The sequence below is a fragment of the Rosa chinensis genome, chromosome 5, assembly GCF_002994745.2.
Source record: "Rosa chinensis cultivar Old Blush chromosome 5, RchiOBHm-V2, whole genome shotgun sequence".
In the NCBI taxonomy this organism is placed as follows: Eukaryota; Viridiplantae; Streptophyta; class Magnoliopsida; order Rosales; family Rosaceae; genus Rosa; species Rosa chinensis.
In genome coordinates this window covers 1,980,094-2,001,663 of record NC_037092.1, presented here as the reverse complement: position 1 = coordinate 2,001,663, position 21,570 = coordinate 1,980,094, and the positions used below count along the sequence as shown (strand labels likewise).

At 37.3% G+C, this 21,570-nt stretch overlaps 3 protein-coding genes and 1 long non-coding RNA gene across 9 annotated transcripts; all 4 read left to right on the top strand.

Moving 5' to 3' along the window:
* The first annotated feature begins 764 nt into the window (after window positions 1–764).
* Window positions 765–5,309, top strand: LOC112201734 (putative disease resistance protein RGA3). The gene is made up of 3 exons (XM_040519683.1): window positions 765–1,989; window positions 2,274–4,971; window positions 5,256–5,309. The coding sequence occupies exons 1-3, from the start codon at window positions 871–873 to the stop codon at window positions 5,279–5,281; spliced, it is 3,843 nt and encodes a 1,280-aa protein (XP_040375617.1). The 5' UTR covers window positions 765–870; the 3' UTR covers window positions 5,282–5,309.
* A 1,981-nt stretch (window positions 5,310–7,290) lies between these two features.
* LOC121053148 lies at window positions 7,291–8,348 on the top strand. Its single transcript, XR_005810907.1, has 3 exons — window positions 7,291–7,432; window positions 7,531–7,755; window positions 7,839–8,348. It is a non-coding gene; the product is annotated as an uncharacterized LOC121053148 (long non-coding RNA).
* Window positions 8,349–8,397: 49 nt separating this feature from the next.
* LOC112167279 (putative disease resistance protein RGA3) lies at window positions 8,398–14,479 on the top strand. Of its 6 annotated transcripts, none has more exons than XM_040519686.1 (7): window positions 8,398–10,184; window positions 10,469–10,598; window positions 11,180–11,302; window positions 11,880–11,947; window positions 12,471–12,535; window positions 12,735–12,850; window positions 12,934–13,412. In XM_040519686.1, exons 2-7 carry the CDS (start codon window positions 10,530–10,532, stop codon window positions 13,021–13,023), a joined length of 531 nt encoding a protein of 176 aa, XP_040375620.1. In that variant the 5' UTR covers window positions 8,398–10,184; window positions 10,469–10,529; the 3' UTR covers window positions 13,024–13,412. The 6 variants fall into 6 exon arrangements, 5 of the variants coding, with proteins under 5 accessions (XP_040375620.1, XP_040375622.1, XP_040375621.1 ...); XM_040519688.1 differs by having other exon boundaries at window positions 11,177–11,302; window positions 12,971–13,412; XM_040519687.1 differs by having other exon boundaries at window positions 11,177–11,302; window positions 12,937–13,412.
* Window positions 14,480–14,494: 15 nt separating this feature from the next.
* Window positions 14,495–16,436, top strand: LOC121053147 (alcohol dehydrogenase 2-like). Its single transcript, XM_040519689.1, has 4 exons — window positions 14,495–14,621; window positions 15,004–15,085; window positions 15,160–15,267; window positions 15,684–16,436. Exons 2-4 carry the CDS (start codon window positions 15,010–15,012, stop codon window positions 15,908–15,910), a joined length of 411 nt encoding a protein of 136 aa, XP_040375623.1. The 5' UTR covers window positions 14,495–14,621; window positions 15,004–15,009; the 3' UTR covers window positions 15,911–16,436.
* Window positions 16,437–21,570: the final 5,134 nt, after the last annotated feature.

Genomic DNA, 21,570 nt, shown 5'->3' with positions numbered 1-21,570 from the left:
GATATTCTCTATTAGAGCATGCATTTACACATTTATACATACCGTAGAACAGGGAAACATAGGAAACCAGTGTAATTATTATTCTTCAAACTTATAATTTCCTAATTTCCATTAAAATTCCAACTTGAATACTTGTTAAGTTTCTAATAATATTATTAATTTTTTTTTCTAAACCCTGCAATAGCACAAACACTAGTGATACTCTCTCTCTCTCTCTCATAAATTAATATTTGTGAGCCTAGCCAAGATTATTGGCACCCTCTTAATTTTTTTTGATATTGCGAGTGGAGTGGGGCAGTGGGCATGCTACTACAAATTAATAGATCGATAAAAGAATATGTTCTTGTTTTGGTCAAACGTTTATTTAACTTGGACACATAGTCCACCGTTGAAGATCTAATAATTGGGCTCGGGTCACTCGGTGGTGAATCGATAGTGCATTTATCATTCATGGGCCTCATGAGGTGAATATCATTCATTTCAAAGGTAGCCACAGTGGCCAGAGTAGCGGCTACAGAGAATATCGAGATTGGGCTGGCCTACAGTGGGTTGCTACCACATATCATATTTGGGCTTAGGAGAAGAAATACTTCAGGTGGTACTCAACAGTAACTAATCTAACCCAACCCAAGGCCAATAAATGAAGAGTGAGATCGAGGTTGCTACCACATGTCATATTTGGGCTTAGGAGACGAAATAGTTCAGGTGGTAACTCAACAGTACCTAATCTAACTTAACCCAAGGCCGATAAATGAAGGGTGAGATCGTGTTTCAGTTACCTTATAGAGAGCGAGAGCGAGAGCGAGAGTGAGAGTGAGATCGAGATCGAGAGGCACCGCCGCTAACTCTGTTGTTCTTGTTCTTCCAGAGATGGCAAATTTTATTGCCCGGACGTTGGTGAGGAGAGTGTTTTCACTAGCCGGACAAGAATTCAGTTTGCAATGGGGATTCGGTCGAGAATTAACAAAGCTGCGTGAAACACTAGGGATAGTTGAAGCTTTGCTACGTGATGCCGACCATCCGCGACACAATCAGCAGCAGGGTGAGGCGGTGCAGCTGTGGGTGGCGAAGCTTGAAGAAATAGCTGATGATGCTGATAATCTGTTGGATGAGTGCAGCTATGAAGAGCTCCGGGTTCAAGTGGAGTTGCCGACCCGAATCGGCAGAACTTTGAATTCCGTTTCACTCTCTAAGGCCAGATATCGTCGGAAAAAAGCACGAAAGATTCAGAAAATCAATAAATCTTTGAAGAATCTGTGTAAATTGGCTTCTGGTATTGGGCTAGTGTCTACGCCATTGCCATCTGCGGCCCCTCGTAACCGGGAAACGTACTCCTTCTTTGATAAAGATGAAGAGATTATCGTTGGCAGGGAGGAGGTCGTGTCCCATATAGTAACAAACTCGACCAGTAGTCAAGCAAATCACCTCTCCGTTTTGGCTATTGTGGGTATGGGAGGCCTCGGTAAGACAACCGTGGCGAAACTAGTATGCCATGATCCTACGATAGAAGGGCACTTCCATGAAAAAATATGGATATGTGTGTCTACTGAGTTCCAAGTCGTGATGATATTGAGGAGGATCTTGCAATCATTTCGACCCGGAGCTGGAGCTGCAGTAGAGGGCAAGGATGAGCTTTGTAAAACCCTCAAACAAGAGCTGAAAGGGAAAAGATATCTTCTCATACTGGATGATGTTTGGTGCCAGGAATCTGAAAAATGGGAAGAGTTGATCAGTTGCTTGTCGAATGTTAATGATAGGCTGGGGTCCAACATCATTGTCACTACCCGCAACGTGGGGGTTGCATCAACCATTGCATCAATCCTGCAAACATTTACAATTCTTGAGATGGATAAGCTATCAGACAACCAGTGTTGGCAGATATTGAAGAACAGAGCATTTCCAGATGGAACTGCTCATCTAAATGAAGATCAAGAAATCCTTGGAAAGGAGATTGCTAGACGGTGTGCAGGCTTACCACTAGTCGCAAAGGTATGTGCTCCTCAACTCCATACCATGGAAATTTTATCTTAGATACATCACTTTTAGAGTATCAACTTAATTTCTTCACTAAATTCACTTTCTTCAAAGTAGCTTACATATCTGTTGTGGAAAACGTATGAGCTAGCATTTTACCACCCTTGGAAACTTGTGTTAGGATCTCTAATATAATCAATCAAGATTTAGCAGGATATTGTATGTATATTTACAGCGCCATTATTGTGACTTTAAATTGTTTGTAATCAACAGAAGTTTAACTCATTTACCATTTCTAGGTTTTGGGATACACGATGCGCTCCAAAACAAGTGATGGGTGGAGGTCAATAGTAGAAAGTAGCATATGGAACTTGCCTGGAGGAGATACAAAAATCTTGTCAATTTTAAAGTTGAGTTTTAATGATCTGAAATCACCAGCTCTAAAACAGTGTTTTGCATTCTGCTCTAACTTTGTCAAAGATTTTGAATTCAAGAGGGAGGACTTAATTCGACTTTGGATGGCTCAAGGATGGCTACATCATTTTTCTACTGAGGAAAGTAATCTAGATATGGAAGATATAGGTGCTGAATATTTTGGTATTCTTTTGGAGAACTCTTTTTTCCAAGATGTTAGAAGAGATCCCTATGGAAATATCACCTCTTGCAAGATGCATGATCTTGTGCATGATCTTGCACAACATGTATCCAAATCTAGGTGGGACTCCAAGGAGACTGAAACAAAAAGAGGTTTGCGCTCATTTTTTGTTGAGAGGGATCAAGTCCTTTTTAACACCTTACCAAGCTTTGAAGCTTTGCGAGTTGTAAAATTATGCGGTGCAGATATTAAGGTGTTGCCTGATTCAGTTGGAAAAATGAAACACCTGAGGTATTTGGATATTTCCAACACAAAAATTAGAACACTCCCCAAGTCTGTTGGCAAGCTTTATAACCTACAGACTTTGAGAATGAACTATCTTGAGTTGAGAGCGTGTCCAAAGGAACTGACCAATTTGATCAACTTGAGACATATTTCTTATGATCGCGTATTCAGTGGATGGTCTCCATGGCCATCTGGGATGGGGCGATTGACGAACCTTCAATCATTACCTGAGTTCCAGGTGCTTAAGAAGATAGGTTGCGGAATTGAGGAACTGGGCAGCTTGAAACAATTGAAAGGTAAATTGTCTATTTATTGTCTGGAATGTGTGACAGATATAGAAAAAGCTAAGAAAGCAAATCTAGTGGAGAAGTGTATACGTGATTTAAGCTTGAGTTGGTCTTGGTCGAGTACATCCAGGCCGAACTGCAATGATGAGGATGTACTGGAAGCACTTCAACCACACCCTAATTTGGAAGTCTTAAAGATTGAAAACTTCTTGGGTGATAAGTTTCCTTCATGGATCATGAGTAAGTTGTCTCTACCCTCAAATTTGAAAGAGATTAAATTTCGGGGTTGCAAAGAATGCAAAGAAGTCCCAAAGCTTGGCCATCTGCCGAATCTTAGATCTCTTTACATTGAAATGCCAAACCTGGAACGTCTAGGATCTGACTTTTACGGTTATGATCCCCATGAGGCTACGACAGGTTGTCAGACGAAGGCTTTGTTTCCTGCATTGAAAAGTTTGACTATTCAATACGCCGGGAAGCTAATTGAATGGAGTGAACCACAAGTATTGTTGCCAACAGTGGTGTTTCAATCTCTTGAGAAGCTTAATCTGCAGGGTTCTCCCCAATTAAGAAGTGCTCCCAGTTATTTTCCATCTCTTCAGTCGCTGAGTCTGGTGAAAATAGATAGCGGTGTGCCAGTGACAAGTGTTCTAAGCAAACTGACAACTCTCACTTATCTCCATATATCAGGTGTGAAGGGACTTGACTGCCTGCCTGAAGGGATGTTAAGGAACAACAAGAATCTTGCACGTTTAAAGATAGATCGTTGTGAGGAGTTAACTTGTATTGCTCCCCATGGATTTGGTTGTTGTGCTTCTCTTCAGTCACTGGTGATTGTTGGGTGTAATAAACTGAGGTATTTATCTGAGGGGCTACTTGCACCCTCATTAGAGGAGTTGCTTATATCCGACTGCCCCAGTCTGGAGTCCATCCCATTTACAGAGGGGATTGAATACGGCAGTCTTCATACCTTGCGAATAAAGAAATACTCTACCCTAACATCCATCCCAAGTTTACAGGGCTTCTCATCCGTTCGTGCAATAAAGATTTCGGAATGTTCTGAACTATTGAGCCTCCCGAGTGGTCTAAACTGCTGTACCTCTCTTGGAAAAATAAAAATACGTAGCTGCAGTAAGCTAAAGTTCATTTCAATTGACAGTCTCCCATCCCTCGTCCGGTTGGACATAAGGACATGTAGTAGTCTAGAGTCTATTGATGCTTTACATGGCTTCAGATGTCTGTATGAATTCACAATCCGAGATTGTGATAAATTGACAAGTCTGCTTGGATCTTTTCCCATTCTTCAGGGCCTGGAGATAAGAAACTGCCCCAGTCTGGAGACAATTCCATGTTCAGACAACCTCACAACCCTCAGCAGCTTGAAAATTTATAGTTGTGATGGATTCATAAGCAAACTTAGCGAGTTAGCATCCCTCACCAGCTTGAGAAGATTGGAAGTTGGTGATTTTTGCAAGGAGCTCGATTCATTCCCTGTCATACCACAACTTCAGACACTAATGCTATCTGGGTGGCCTAAGCTCAAGTCTCTGCATGAACAGATTCAACACTTCACTTCTCTGACATCTTTGAATATAAACTCCTTCGACGAAGTGGAGTCTCTTCCAGAATGGTTGGGAAGCGTCTCTTCTCTTACGGTCCTCATTATAGAGCTTTGCCATAATCTAAAGTATCTTCCTTCACGCCAAGCTATGCAACGCCTCACAAAGTTAAGATCCCTCTACATCTGTTGTGACTGCCCTTTAATTAAAAGATGCAGGAAGGGCGGTCCAGAGTGGCCCAAGATTTCTCATATTCCAGATCTCTCCCTTGGTAAGATTTCTTCCTACTCTTCATTTTACTTTATTACTTGTTATATATGTTGTAGCTACTCATGCAAACTTCAATAATCCTTCAAAATATACCCAAATGCAAAACAGTTGAAATATGTGGTGTGCAGTTGTAGTGAATATCGATCTTTTAACCCAAGTCGATCAGTCATTCGTCTAACACTTCCAGTTTTACTACTGTAGCCTTTCCAACTTGATTTTTTATTTTTTACACATTTGCTTTTTCTAATTCTAGCATTAACAAAACTCTTTTTTAATTAATTGAAGGGAAATATAAAGAATTGACTGTTTGAAGTTCTGCATTGAGGCAAGCAAGCTTTTCAAAAAAATGTTGTTCCTCTCCACTGCTGTGCTGATCAGGAGAAGATATATATTAGAAAGCACTCTAATTGCTGAGGTATGCATCGCTCTTTGTCTATACTTGAACCCTTATAGACTTCAATGGATTGGACAATGTCACCATGTGGTGTTTTTGTATTTATATCTCCAATTGGATTTAATCAGATTGTGGTGTCCCTATGCACCTGTTTGAGATTTTTCCCAACAGCATGTTGCCTTTTAATTTGAGTTCTCTCTGAACTTTCTTCTCCATAAAACTTCAAAGCTAGAATACAGTGTGACAGGGAAGGTGGAGAAATCTGGCGCAAAACAGAAAAGGTTCATGCAATTTTGTAGTTCAGTATAAGTAGAGCATTAACAATGAGCTTCATCTTCATCTTATTATACCCTCTTTAACCTTATCTTGTACAAAGCAAACTGGTTCTCTTCTGCATAACATATTAAGGATTGGAGTACATGTAAATTCTAAATACATGTATGATTAGCAATGCATCTTGGCACTCAAAGTTTATGTTATTCAACATCATTAGCTCATTTGAAAGCGTTATAGAGTATAGTTTGGATTTGTTACCGATAACTATAGTTTCATTTAAATTATAACTGGTATGATCTGCACATTTCCTAATTCCTAAACAGCAGATCAGAAGTAACTGTGGCAACAAGCTGATGGATCACCTTGTTCGGATCCCATTGCCCCCGGCTTCCCTTTCAACAAGAGAAGCTTCCAGTTGGGTCATCCGAATTGTCCTCCAGAGGAATAGTGTAAGATTATTTGACCAAACTGTATTTTTTTCAGAAATCATTGCAATTTTTGAAAATGTTGCATGGAAAACTTTTTTTAACTGGTGAATGTATCATCCTTGCTGCATAACAATTTGCCTAAACTGGAATCATTTCTGGTTGGAAATGGTAACTTAGTGTAGGCAAAAAGTATCCTTTTGAGCAAATAATATTCAAAGGAGGTAATTTTGTGAAACATCTTTATCTATCTGTATTCTGTAAGCTCAAGTGTCAGCCTCCCTCTCAGCAGTGGGAAAATTCCCTTCCTTTTCTGTTTCAGAAGTTCATGCTGATCTGTGTTTCAACACACCCTCGACAAAGCATGCATCTGAGAACCATTGTATGCTCTTTAGAAATGTAATTGTACATAGAAGCTAGATTCTAGCTAGCTGCGTCTAAGTTGTAACTAGAAGTGCCTCTGCATAGGCAGCTGCTGTATCTATATATCCATCTTACTAAATGATGTGCAGTATAGATCCCCTTCCATGCATTAATATTTTTCTTTTTTATTTCTTTTCTTAAATTTTACATGTGAAATTTCTGACTCTTTGGCAGGCAGCAAGGTGACGAAATTATAGTTGCAGTTCCCGACTTCCTGGTATTGGTAACATCTTGTATATTTACAAGGCAAGTCCTATCCTTCAGTATTGCAAATAGTTGTAACCTTCTAGTTCATGGTGTGGTGTTGGAGTAACCGGTTCAGATTGAAACTTTAAACCCACCATCTAATCTGGAATGTATTATTTTCTTGTAACACAAAATGTTCCATTTCCATTATGATCATACCAAATGACTTTGTATTTCTGCATTATAACAGGAACTTACTCTTGACTACTTTGTAATTTCTTCAAAGGAGAAACAAATAGGTCCATTTTAGATGCTTTACTGCAATGCAGTAACGCCACCCCTGAAAATTATTGCAGTTTACTGCAGTGCAGTAAATTTTAGTATCTATAGCATGATAGCAATCACATAAAGAAGTTAATTTGGAAACATATTTGCTTTCCTGCGAATGCGGTAAAAACAAGTCAATACTATGATATCATAAAATTGCCTTGCTGATGGAATAATAAAATTTTTCTAGAGAAACAACTTACTTGCTCAACTGTTCTATAGAAATCAGACCCAAAAAAAAAAAAAAACTGTTCTATAGAAATAATAATTATTATGGTATGATTTGTAGGAGGCTTTCACTCAACTGTTCTACAAGAGATGCAAAACAGTTTCCTGGTAATTCAGCTCCCTTTCCCCTGAAGATAATGCAGGGCTGATCAACACCTTTCTATTGTTTGGTTTGGCTGTTTGCAAGTTATTCGACGTTAAAGGTCTCTTACTCTCCTTATATCAGTTTATAAACTCTATATTGCAAATAAAAACTAGATTGAGCTGTCAAGCTGAAAAGTGATACTCCTGTCTGTGGCAGGAACACTGCAAATGATTAAATATACATCAACTTCCACGTGAGTTTCAGACTTCATAAGCCATTGCACATTGATGCTAGTACTATCGGTCCATATTTCTGCGGCTTGTGAGAAAATCTGCCAGGATGTGAGTCTCTTCCTTAATGCCAAGTCAAGATGATGAAAAGGGTGTCCCAAGTGTCCTCCAGAGTGTTTCAGGAAAGCATTTTAACAGCTTGCACTCAAAGGTATAAGCTTTAGTTTTAGCGTCCTCCTCTTATGTCAAGCTAGTACTGAATATGTTGACCAACTCTTCCTTCTCCTTTTGCAGCAGCTGGACACGATTTTCTCTATCTTTGTTATCATAGATTTTGTTGGCAACATTAAAAATTTGGTTGTGTTGGACTACAAAGGAACTTAGCCATCAAATCTGAGAGCTTGGCCATCTTATATGGGCTGAATCCTACATGTTAAGGAGCTTCAATTCTATGCTTTGAGGAACTCCCTCCCCATAAATAGGAGGACTACATTCCATTCACTTCTTACTTTGCTTTGCTTCTTATTTTATTCATAGTGAAACCAGTAGCAAAAGACAGTGACGTAGCCCAAAACTTTGCAGAGATTTGGGTGAACGTATAAATCTTGTGTTTTCATGGGTGCCAACTGTGATCATCTACAACCTCACAGTTACTTGAGACATATTTCTTATGATCGCGTATTCAGTGGATGGTCTCCATGGCCATCTGGGATGGGGCGATTGACGAACCTTCAATCATTACCTGAGTTCCAGGTGCTTAAGAAGATAGGTTGCGGAATTGAGGAACTGGGCAGCATGAAACAATTGAAAGGTAAATTGTCTGGAATGTGTGACAGAAATAGAAAAAGCTAAGAAAGCAAATCTAGTGGAGAAGTGTATACGTGATTTAAGCTTGAGTTGGTCTTGGTCGAGTACATCCAGGCCGAACTGCAATGATGAGGATGTACTGGAAGCACTTCAACCACACCCTAATTTGGAATTCTTAAAGTTTGAAAACTTCTTGGGTGATAAGTTTCCTTCATGGATCATGAGTAAGTTGTCTCTACCCTCTAAATTTGAAAGAGATTAAATTTCAGGGTTGCAAAGAATGCAAAGAAGTCCCAAAGCTTGGCCATCTGCCGAATCTTAGATCTCTTTACATTGAAATGCCAAACCTGGAACGTCTAGGATCTGACTTTTACGGTTATGATCCCCATGAGGCTACGACAGGTTGTCAGACGAAGGCTTTGTTTCCTGCATTGAAAAGTTTGATTATTCAATACGCCGGGAAGCTAATTGAATGGAGTGAACCACAAGTATTGTTGCCTACAGTGGTGTTTCAATCTCTTGAGAAGCTTAATCTGCAGGGTTCTCCCCAATTAAGAAGTGCTCCCAGTTATTTTCCATCTCTTCAGTCGCTGAGTCTGGTGAAAATAGATAGCTGTGTGCCAGTAACAAGTGTTCTAAGCAAACTGACAACTCTCACTTATCTCCATATATCAGGTGTGAAGGGACTTGACTGCCTGCCTGAAGGGATGTTAAGGAACAACAAGAATCTTGCACGTTTAAAGATAGATCGTTGTGAGGAGTTAACTTGTATTGCTCCCCATGGATTTAGTTGTTGTGCTTCTCTTCAGTCACTGGTGATTGTTGGGTGTAATAAACTGAGGTATTTACCTGAGGGGCTACTTGCACCGTCTCTAGAGGAGTTGCTTATATCTGACTGCCCCAGTCTCGAGTCCATCCCATTTACAGAGGGGATTGAATACGGCAGTCTTCATACCTTGAGAATACTTCATACCGTGAGAATAGAGAAATGCTCTACCCTCACATCCATTCCAAGTTTACAGGGCTTCTCATCCCTTGGTGCAATAGAGATTTCGGAATGTTCTGAACTATTGAGCCTCCCAAGTGGTCTAAACTGCTGTACCTCCCTTGGAAAAATAAAAATACGTAGCTGCAGTAAGCTAAAGTTCATTTCAATTGACAGTCTCCCGTCCCTCCGGCAGTTGGACATAAGGACATGTAGTAGTCTAGGGTCTATTGATGCTTTACATGGCTTCAGATGTCTGTATGAATTCACAATCCGAGATTGTGATAAATTGACAAGTGTGCTTGGATCTTTTCCCATTCTTCAGTGCCTGGAGATAAGAAACTGCCCCAGTCTGGAGACAATTCCATGTTCAGACAACCTCACAACCCTCAGCAGCTTGAAAATTTATAGTTGTGATGGATTCATAAGCAAACTTAGCGAGTTAGCATCCCTCACCAGCTTGAGAAGATTGGAAGTTGGTGATTTTTGCAAGGAGCTCGATTCATTCCCTGTCATACCACAACTTCAGACACTAATGCTATCTGGGTGGCCTAAGCTCAAGTCTCTGCATGAACATATTCAACACTTCACTTCTCTGACATCTTTGAATATAAACTCCTTCGACGAAGTGGAGTCTCTTCCAGAATGGTTGGGAAGCGTCTCTTCTCTTACGGTCCTCATTATAGAGCTTTGCCATAATCTAAAGTATCTTCCTTCACGCCAAGCTATGCAACGCCTCACAAAGTTAAGATCCCTCTACATCTGTTGTGACTGCCCTTTAATTAAAAGATGCAGGAAGGGCGGTCCAGAGTGGCCCAAGATTTCTCATATTCCAGATCTCTCCCTTGGTAAGATTTCTTCCTACTCTTCATTTTACTTTATTACTTGTTATATATGTTGTAGCTACTCATGCAAACTTCAATAATCCTTCAAAATATACCCAAATGCAAAACAGTTGAAATATGTGGTGTGCAGTTGTAGTGAATATCGATCTTTTAACCCAAGTCGATCAGTCATTCGTCTAACACTTCCAGTTTTACTACTGTAGCCTTTCCAACTTGATTTTTTATTTTTTACACATTTGCTTTTTCTAATTCTAGCATTAACAAAACTCTTTTTTAATTAATTGAAGGGAAATATAAAGAATTGACTGTTTGAAGTTCTGCATTGAGGCAAGCAAGCTTTTCAAAAAAATGTTGTTCCTCTCCACTGCTGTGCTGATCAGGAGAAGATATATATTAGAAAGCACTCTAATTGCTGAGGTATGCATCGCTCTTTGTCTATACTTGAACCCTTATAGACTTCAATGGATTGGACAATGTCACCATGTGGTGTTTTTGTATTTATATCTCCAATTGGATTTAATCAGATTGTGGTGTCCCTATGCACCTGTTTGAGATTTTTCCCAACAGCATGTTGCCTTTTAATTTGAGTTCTCTCTGAACTTTCTTCTCCATAAAACTTCAAAGCTAGAATACAGTGTGACAGGGAAGGTGGAGAAATCTGGCGCAAAACAGAAAAGGTTCATGCAATTTTGTAGTTCAGTATAAGTAGAGCATTAACAATGAGCTTCATCTTCATCTTATTATACCCTCTTTAACCTTATCTTGTACAAAGCAAACTGGTTCTCTTCTGCATAACATATTAAGGATTGGAGTATATGTAAATTCTAAATACATGTATGATTAGCAATGCATCTTGGCACTCAAAGTTTATGTTATTCAACATCATTAGCTCATTTGAAAGCGTTATAGAGTATAGTTTGGATTTGTTACCGATAACTATAGTTTCATTTAAATTATAACTGGTATGATCTGCACATTTCCTAATTCCTAAACAGCAGATCAGAAGTAACTGTGGCAACAAGCTGATGGATCACCTTGTTCGGATCCCATTGCCCCCGGCTTCCCTTTCAACAAGAGAAGCTTCCAGTTGGGTCATCCGAATTGTCCTCCAGAGGAATAGTGTAAGATTATTTGACCAAACTGTATTTTTTTCAGAAATCATTGCAATTTTTGAAAATGTTGCATGGAAAACTTTTTTTAACTGGTGAATGTATCATCCTTGCTGCATAACAATTTGCCTAAACTGGAATCATTTCTGGTTGGAAATGGTAACTTAGTGTAGGCAAAAAGTATCCTTTTGAGCAAATAATATTCAAAGGAGGTAATTTTGTGAAACATCTTTATCTATCTGTATTCTGTAAGCTCAAGTGTCAGCCTCCCTCTCAGCAGTGGGAAAATTCCCTTCCTTTTCTGTTTCAGAAGTTCATGCTGATCTGTGTTTCAACACACCCTCGACAAAGCATGCATCTGAGAACCATTGTATGCTCTTTAGAAATGTAATTGTACATAGAAGCTAGATTCTAGCTAGCTGCGTCTAAGTTGTAACTAGAAGTGCCTCTGCATAGGCAGCTGCTGTATCTATATATCCATCTTACTAAATGATGTGCAGTATAGATCCCCTTCCATGCATTAATATTTTTCTTTTTTATTTCTTTTCTTAAATTTTACATGTGAAATTTCTGACTCTTTGGCAGGCAGCAAGGTGACGAAATTATAGTTGCAGTTCCCGACTTCCTGGTATTGGTAACATCTTGTATATTTACAAGGCAAGTCCTATCCTTCAGTATTGCAAATAGTTGTAACCTTCTAGTTCATGGTGTGGTGTTGGAGTAACCGGTTCAGATTGAAACTTTAAACCCACCATCTAATCTGGAATGTATTATTTTCTTGTAACACAAAATGTTCCATTTCCATTATGATCATACCAAATGACTTTGTATTTCTGCATTATAACAGGAACTTACTCTTGACTACTTTGTAATTTCTTCAAAGGAGAAACAAATAGGTCCATTTTAGATGCTTTACTGCAATGCAGTAACGCCACCCCTGAAAATTATTGTAGTTTACTGCAGTGCAGTAAATTTTAGTATCTATAGCATGATAGCAATCACATAAAAAAGTTAATTTTGAAACATATTTGCTTTCCTGCGGATGATATCATAAAATTGCATTGCTGATGGAATAATAAAATTTTTCTAGAGAAACAACTTATTCACTCAACTGTTCTTTAGAAATAATCATTCTATGTTATTATTATTATTATGGTTTGATTTGTAGTTGTATTTGTAGGAGGCTTTCACTCAACTGTTCTACAAGAGATGCAAAACAGTTTCGCAAGTTATTTGAGGTTAAAGGTCTCTTACTCTAATTCTATCAGTTTATAACTTTATATTGCAAATAAAAACTAGATTGAGCTGTCAAGCTGAAAAGGGATACTCCTGTCTCTGGCAGGAACACTGCAAATGATTAGATATACATCAATTTCCACGTGAGTTTCAGACGTCATAAGCCATTGCCCATTGACTATCAGTCCATATTTTTGCGACTTGTCAGAAAATCTGCCAGGACGTGAGTCTTCCTTAATGCCAAGTCAAGATGATCAGGAAAAGGGTGTCCCAATTGTCCTCCAGAGTGTTTCAGGAAAGCATTTTAACAGCTTGCACCCAAAGGTATAAGCTTTTGTTTTAGTGTCCTTCTCTTATGTCAAGCTAGTGCTGAATATGTAGATCAACTCTTCTTTCTCCTTTTGCAGCAGCTGGACATGATTTTCTCTATCTTTGTTATCATAGATTTTGTTGGCAACATCAAAAATTTGGTTGTGTTGGACTACAAAGAAACTTAGCCATCAAATCTGAGAGCTTGGCCGTCTTATATGGGCTGAATCCTACATGTTAAGGAGCTTCAATTCCATGCTTTGAGGAACTTCCTCCCCATAAATAGGAGGACTACATTCCATTCACTTCTTACTTGGCTTTGCTTCTTATTTTATTCATAGTGAAACCAGTAGCAAAAAACAGTGATGTAGCCCAAAACTTTGCAGAGATTTGGATGAACGTATAAATCTTGTGTTTTCATGGGTGCCAACTGTGATCGTCTACAACCTCACAGTTACTTGTATTTTAGAATCGTCATAGTAAGGTTCTGCATTATAAGTTTTTCTTCTCTTGCTTATCAGGGAGTTTGTTGGCAGTGTGGAATCTTTGGTTCTTTTGTACAGAAGAAACTTTTATCCTTCTGTGCTTTGCTCTTGGGGCTTTCTCTAGCGTTTTGAATTTTGTCAGTTCGGATGCAGGTTAGAGATTGGAAGAACTAGTGGTTGGAAAAGTCCCAATGCTGGTTTTCCAGTTGTGCAAGTTTCTAAAAACATGATCCGAAACTAAAAGAATCTTCTTAATTGCAAATTACATTTGCCATCATACATACTTTACATCTGATATGGATCAATACAACAGGCATGATGGGTTGCACACAAGGCAAGTTCTGGTCTCGTGTGTGCATTATTCACTTCTCGTTTATAAATTAAATCTATGAGGATAGGTAATTATTGTTCTCACTTTTTCTCTTCATTTTTTTGGATGGATAGCTATCGTTGATTTGTTCTGTGAATAGCGTGTACGGTTTTCTGCTTTCTTACATCTAAATTGATCAACTCCTAAGGGAACTTCTTTTTCGCAGCCATTGCAATGATTTCCTGGATACCTATGGCCTTTCCAGAACCACGGGTCTTCTAGTGGAATAAATCAACTCTGGCTGCAATTCATTCCTTACTGGCTTTTCTTCCAAATTTTGATCTGAATCTATACTGGATTATATTGTAGTATCAACTGCAACTTTAGGTCCTGTTGGAAGAACCTTGAGCCCCAATTCATCCAGTAGAAGCTTGGTTATTGCATCTTTGACCTCTAAATTGTGAGCTGTTGACCTCATCATGGACTCCTACCATGATCAACATGTCATCTTTTACTGAATCTCCTGCGACCATAATTAAATTGTAACACCAACAACCTCAAAGTCAGAAACTTCAAAGTACGGTTCCGCATTCCAAGTTCTATATCTCGCTTGAGTCCTACTCTTATCTTAGTGATCTATGTGAGTAAATGGCTTCTCAACTTAAATATAGTCATTCGAACTGCAGTACCCTTGTGAAGCATTTTGTTCATACCTAATGCAGTGTAGTCCTCTTTGATCATTCGCAGAACCGTAAGAACAACAATCCGAGCTTCAACCTGTTAACATTATTGCAACAAATTTGAAAACATTCACCTTGAGAATTCACCATGAGAACAAAGTGATGAATCCTTTAAAAGGATGCACACAAACACAATCGAATAATGAAATATTAACCAGAATGGCTAGCTATTCTTTAAGCATTGATTTCATTTTACCGACTAATGGAGCAACTTTGCTTTGAAAATCAACTGCTTGTACACGCATACCTTTGTAAGTCCTTACCTAATTCTCTGTGTTTGATTTTTTTTTTTATTGGTAAGAGATTAATGTTGTCTAATTAAATAATGGACATGAAATTAAGATTTATAGAGTAATTAAATCTTTAGAATGACTAAATTTTTTTATTTTAAAGATAATAATTCATTTATAAATTATATGAGTGAGGTTATTTGAGTGACTTGAGTGAGGTTTAGTGAGTAAATTTAGTATTTGAATTTTTGATAGGAGGTGTAAAAAGCATAGGAGGTCAAGTATAAATTTGAAAGTTCCAATAGAAAAACTCCACATATTTTGTTGGATCAAAAACAGTCTAGGCATAGCTTTTCTTTTCTTTAATATGCTCTAATGCATAGCTTTTCATACATCATTTCAGATTCATATGGCCTCTGGTGGTATTGGAACATTTGCCATTCAGATTGCTAGACACCAAGGTGTAACTGTATTTGTCACAGCAGGTAAGCCGGAGTTTTTCATTTACAGCATCAAATTTGTATATATTTACGAATCTAAATCATGATTGATGGGCCAGGTGACGGGGCAAAATTAAAGGCCTGTAGGGATCTTGGAGCTGAATTATGCATTAATCATAACACAGAGGACTTTGCTGAACTGGTAATGCAGAAGACAGAAGGAATAGGTTTGTTCTCTTGTATTATCACTCCATTGATAACCTCAAGAATGAGTACTGTAACTTTCAATGTTAAATCTTAGATTCTTAGTCACAGTTTTTTTGAAGATTAAATATGCAATGTGGCAAAAATGCAATTACCTACTGGTTAAGCTTTTATTCAATTTTATCTCCTTGTGTATACTTGATTTAGCTTCTCTGCTACATTTCTTGAGAATTTAGGTAAATGACATTCTGCGTATTTGCGGTTAATGTTGACAGTCTTGGATGACAATCACATTATAGTTGGAAACTGATAAGAAGGAGCCACTGCCTGCAGTTAAGACCCCAAAAAATTATACGAAAAACCTATACCAAATGATGTGGCACATGCCACATCATTCTTCTTAATCCTTATAATCCAACATGTCTACTTAATATTTCAGGTCGGGCCCGGCCACGACTAGGGCGGCTCAAGGATGTGTGGTCGAAATTGGGATTACTGAGCAGATCCGAGGAGCTGGTAGGGGTGATGGGATACTATGCTCTCCGATCCGCGGTGGTCGGATCTATGGCTAAGTCACTAAGGCACACGACGTTGGCTTTCACAGCAGCGACGACGGCGCAAAGATATCAAAACGCGGTGACCTTGGCTTCGTGTCTAAGGGTTTGACATCAGGCCGGCCGGCATCCTGTATGTGCGGCGGCAATTATGATCGATGCAGGAGAAGGACGATGGGATTTGAGTTGGGTGCCCAGATCACTTTCAAGGCCCAATGTGCGACCCAAATCTGTTAGGTGGCCCAACTCATGTCCAAGACCCAGATTAGTTGGAACACTTTAGGTGTCCAAGTTATGTGTGGATACTTCTTCTATTTGGGCATGTTTGTGGACCAAACTCATAGACTCTAATTCTTTAGGGTTTTGTATTTGGGATCTCGAAGGGTTATTTCGAATTACATCTGTGGTACTAGCGAATCTTCTGGAGTAGTACTGAAGGAAGATTCAAGCTATTCTGTAATGACGGAGCATGGAGTGTTCAATGAATGTATCTATTTCTATGTACCACTGTGGGTACTACCACATCTTCTTGTTCTATCTGTATATGGCAGCGGAAGGGTATGTAACAGTCATTCTGGCTTGAGGCTAGCACAAGTTTCTCTTGTTTGGATGATGCTCCAGAAAGTGTTCTGGATGTGTTACGATATGATTGTAATCAACTCTATTGAGTTCTAATCTATAAAGTTATTTCCTTAATTCAAAAACATGTCTACTTAATAAATTATTTTTGATCTAAAATGAAAATCAACAATTACAATAAAAAAATTCATTTTGATATTTTTTATTAGAAAAGTATCGATGAATTAAGAGATAAAATTTTGAACTTAGGGTTTGGTTATTAGAAAAGCTTCTCCATAAAAGATCAAAACAATTGTGTGATTAAACTTGGATGATCTCTTCATTTGAGTGCATAATTTGAAATAAATTTATTCTTTTTGTCTTCCCAATCTCTCATATCATCTATTTTTCTGAATCGTTAACAAAGAATTGTTAATTGTTTGATGAAATTGTTTCCTTATGCTTATGCAACTTGCAATATGCATTTAGCCATGGCCATGGCTAACAGACCTCAATTTGAGAAATTTTGCCGGGAACAAAAATGGGCTGCTTTTGCCTCACATCACCACTTACCAAAAGCTACAACATTTGAGGAATAGCTTGCCCGATCAAGTTGTTGTTTAGAGCGCCGACGGGAGGCCATTTGCTCTTGGTAACGGTAACTACCTGCAATGATCATGTTGCTTTACACATGCTAAACAAGAGGAGATGATTGCAAATGTTCTTGGAGTGGAAGTTTTTAGGCAGACAATTGTTGGCAATATTCTTGTGGGCAGATTATTGTGTCATCTCCAACAAAGGTGGTTTGGTTCATCCGCATACATCCGTGGAAGATTTGGATGAAACCTTGATAATTAGTGATTATGCTAATGAAGTTATTATTTTTATTGTTATTATTATTAATTTTTTTTTGCTAATTTAAAATAAAATTAATAGATATATTGAAAATTATTCAATTATAGGTGATGACATGGTAGATGCCACATAATTTGGTATTTGTTTTTTGTATAACTTTTTGGTGTATGTAGCATTACTCATATTGATAATGTGAACGTGATTTACTTTTTTTATTTTTATGGCTGGAACCTAGTGGAACGCTTGATCATCACGCTTTTTTCACTAATAATTAGAAAAATACAACCATGGAGGGGGGGACATAATACCAAAACTCCGTGAATAAAAATGAACAAGTACAACAAAAACAATATAAAGTATTAATAATAAGAGCTACTACGATGTGATTTGATCCATATGTTGAACTACTTCCATTTAGTATCATACAATATTGCTTCCAAGAACATGAATTTTGCAAATGATTTTGGTAGCAGATAAAAGCAAAATAAAAAATTTGTAGTCAACTTGATTAGAAAAAAAAAAAAATCAAAATTTCATATTTTCGCTATGAAAATATGAGTAAAAAACTTCATCATTGGTGACATAAACATTTCACAGAAATTTTGGAGAAATTTCGGTGTGAATTTTAAATATTTTTGTGTGGAAATATTTCAGAAATTAAGAATTTCGAAGAAATGTACAGAAAATTTCAAAAAAATTCGGGAAACTCATGACGAAAATGATATAGCATATGAATTTCATTTCGTACTTCCGAATTATGGAAATTTCGATGGAAATTTTGGTAGTTTCAAATAAATGTGAAACCTTGCTTGGGAGGACTATTTGCAGGAAAACTATTCTTGCTTAAGTTCTGGGGGGTAGGTTGGTCACCATTGGTCCTAGCTGTAATACGTTAGGACAAGATTCTCACAAGGAGAGTTTTGGAAGCCACATTGTCAATAATACTAAACTGGAGTATTATGTTGCTTCTCAGTATTAATATCTTGAAGATTTCATGTTATTGCCGTTTGTTAATATGTATTAGTTATAATTTATCTCCCATGCCGGTTGTTCATGCAGCGTGTGCATTGCGGAACAGAACTCCAGAAATGAAAGCCCTAATTGTTAAGAAGGTGCTGAAGCATGTTTGACCTGCAATAAGGAATGGCCACGTGAAAGCTTTGAACAACAATATCAAGGCTTTCACATTCAATCAAGCAGTAGAGGCGCATGTACTCATGGAGACTGGCAACTTTACTGGAAAGATTTTGCTTGTTCCAGGGACTTTACCATGATGGAACCAAATGAAGCTAGAATGTTTAAGTTAGTTTGGTATTAACAAGACATCTTTAAGTACAATCCCTATTGTAGAACAAGGATGTGGCTTTAGTACTTTACACTATTATTATGATATGTATGCACAATCGATCCAAGTCAATTGCTAAGAGACTGTGACTATTACGAGTTTGAAATGATATTGCATATTACCATGCTCTTCCTGATTTTTACACAGACACGAGATCTTGCAAATGCCACAAATCATTACTCGGATGTTTGATTTGTTGGGGCACACTGCAGTTTTATGTTCACCACACTTATAACAATGCCGACAATAAATGTAGTCATCTTTATCTTCATCTTCATCTTCATCAGCCATGGCAGCCGTTTTTGTGTTCAAAAAGAGAATCAAGGGGTTTTAAGTTATAACTTGGGGTTATTGTTGAGAAGGAGAGCACTAAATAAAAATAAAACTAAAACTAAACCTTGTTGTTGTCTGAACGCATGGAGAAACCCACAAGATTTGGAGATAATCTTCCTCACGAACCTTGAAATAAAAATTTAAAGTGTACCGGGCATTTTGTTTGGGTTTTCAAACTTTATGTCATGCAACAATTGATGATAAGTACTCGGGCAAACATTTGTAAGGTAATAAAATTTCCTAAGTTTCTTTATTCTACACTTACTTATGATTCTTAAATGTATTATATAGAGTTTAATTTTCTCTGTGCAGTTGTTCATATCCATGAAAAAATTGTTCAGCACTAGAGCTGTAGTTTTCTAAAATATCTTTTACTACTCTATAACTGGGATTATCCTACTTAGACGGATGAAGAGATGGAAGAGTTGCTTAGTACCATGTGGTATGCATTAACCTGTTTCATACACCTTTGCATTTTCAGAAATAATTTTTTTTATAAAATTTATAATAATATGCAGTAGAGAATACTTCATTGTGCAAGGCCTTTTTATAACTGGCCATGTCATAGAATTTGTTTAGGAAAATGATGTAACATCAGTTGAAGATGCATTGGGCAAAACTTTGATTTTCTACATGAATACACAAAGACAAACAAAGGGACATTAGAGAACATTAAAAACGACTTTCTAGAGAGAAAATCTCTTTTTCTAATCTACACCTTTATAGAGAGAAATCTCAAATAGAGTCATATAATCGTCTTATACCTAATATGAATACCAAAACTGGAGCTTAATATCATGTTAGCCAATTTTAAAATCTTACGCATGAAATATCTTAAATTACATGTCACTGTTTCTAATCCTTTGAAGTTTTGAGACTTAAAATTAAGTTAAAACACTCCCTAGTATAAGATTAGGAATGAGATATTGAAACCAATAAGTAAACAATTTCATTCTCCTATTTATAATGGGCCTTTTTATAATTGGTCATGTCATAAAATTTGTTTAGAAAACGGATATGACAAGCTATATAGTTTGGGATGTTAACCGGTGGGATACACAAGATGAGGTATTATTGAAACATTTTTTTGACAAGCAATTATTTAAACAAAACCAAAATACTACTCTTTATAAGTTGCTATTTAAACAAAACCAAACTATACTCCCCATTAAATGCAACATAATCTAACCCAGCTACCCAATGCCAAATTTATATATTGTTTGGGAGTTGAAAATCTCCTTCCTCTTTAGCCGTCATAGCTAGCTCTCCCATCATATTTAAGCTTTCATTATCTAGTACTTGACGTTGTCATCTGGCCCAAAGAAAGAACTATTGATGATCATCGTAGTTGCTAAGAGTGAAGGTGACGAAGATGAGGTGCTCAAGTACAACTTGTGCCCATACCAGTACCTAGAGTAAACGAGGTACTAATCAAAGTAGCCTATATCAAGGTCAACCGGCCTAACATGGAAGAGAGCAACCTCAGTAAACCATTTCTTAAAGAACTTGAGAAGGTTGGAATTAAAAGAAAGTATATGGGACTAGAATGTTCAGGAACAATCTATGCTCATGGGGAGGGGGTGTCCATATAAAATACTAGCAAACGTGGAAAAAAGACACTAATTAAGGTGGGTAATATGGGCACTTCATCAATTTTAGAGTTTGATTTCATTAGGTAAGTGTTATAGTCTCATTTCAAAAAAAAAAAAAAAAACTCCTCAGAGCTAAGTAGCTTGCTGATATGAGCATGAATCATGTGACATGCATTAACCATGTTTCATACATCATTGCATTTTCAAAAATAATTTTTTTCTAGTTATAATCATGTGCAATAGAGAATATTTCATTGTGCAAGACCTTTTTATAATTGGCCATGTCATCAAATTTGTTTAGAAAACAGATGTGGCATCAAGTTTAGAAAACGATAACATTAAGTATACTTTTTGGAAAACGAATGTGACTTAAAATTTGTTTAGAAAATGGATGTGACAAAAAGTGATGCCTGCATTGAGACTGGTGACGTGAAACTTATCATTCAGAATGAGGTTTTTACAGTCGAAGAAGCAGCCGAGGTACACAAACTCAAGAAAAATGGCAATCATATTGAAAAGATATTGCTTCATCCTTGATGGGACTAAATTAAACTTCAATATTTTGTTATCCAGCTATTAGTTTGGTACTTTAGTAGTATTAACAAGAACTCTTTAAATACGGTCATGTTAATTACCTATATGAGGATATGATATGATAATATAGGAATTAGGAATTGGACATGGTTTTACATGAAATGATGTTTTCTTTTTTTTTTGAATAAAAAATGATGTTTTCTTAATCTAAGGTTATTTACTGAAACCTTGATCTAAAGAATTCTGGTTAGGAGTTGCATGTCCGTGCCTTTAATTGCGCATATGTTTATAGACACTAGCCTCATATGTGTGTGATGATTAGTGAAGGCCCTTCAATAGTCAACAATTTTTTTGATTTATTTTTTTCTTATTCATGTTTATGTGCTTCTTCTAGACTAAAGGGTAATTTTAGACAATTTATATCTCACTAATGCCTGTAAAACCAAATTGACGCTTAACTTTTGAAGTATAAAACCATTTGGTATGCATTGACCTTGTTTCATACACCTTTGCATTTTCAAAGATAATTTTTTTTTAATAATCATGTGCAATAGA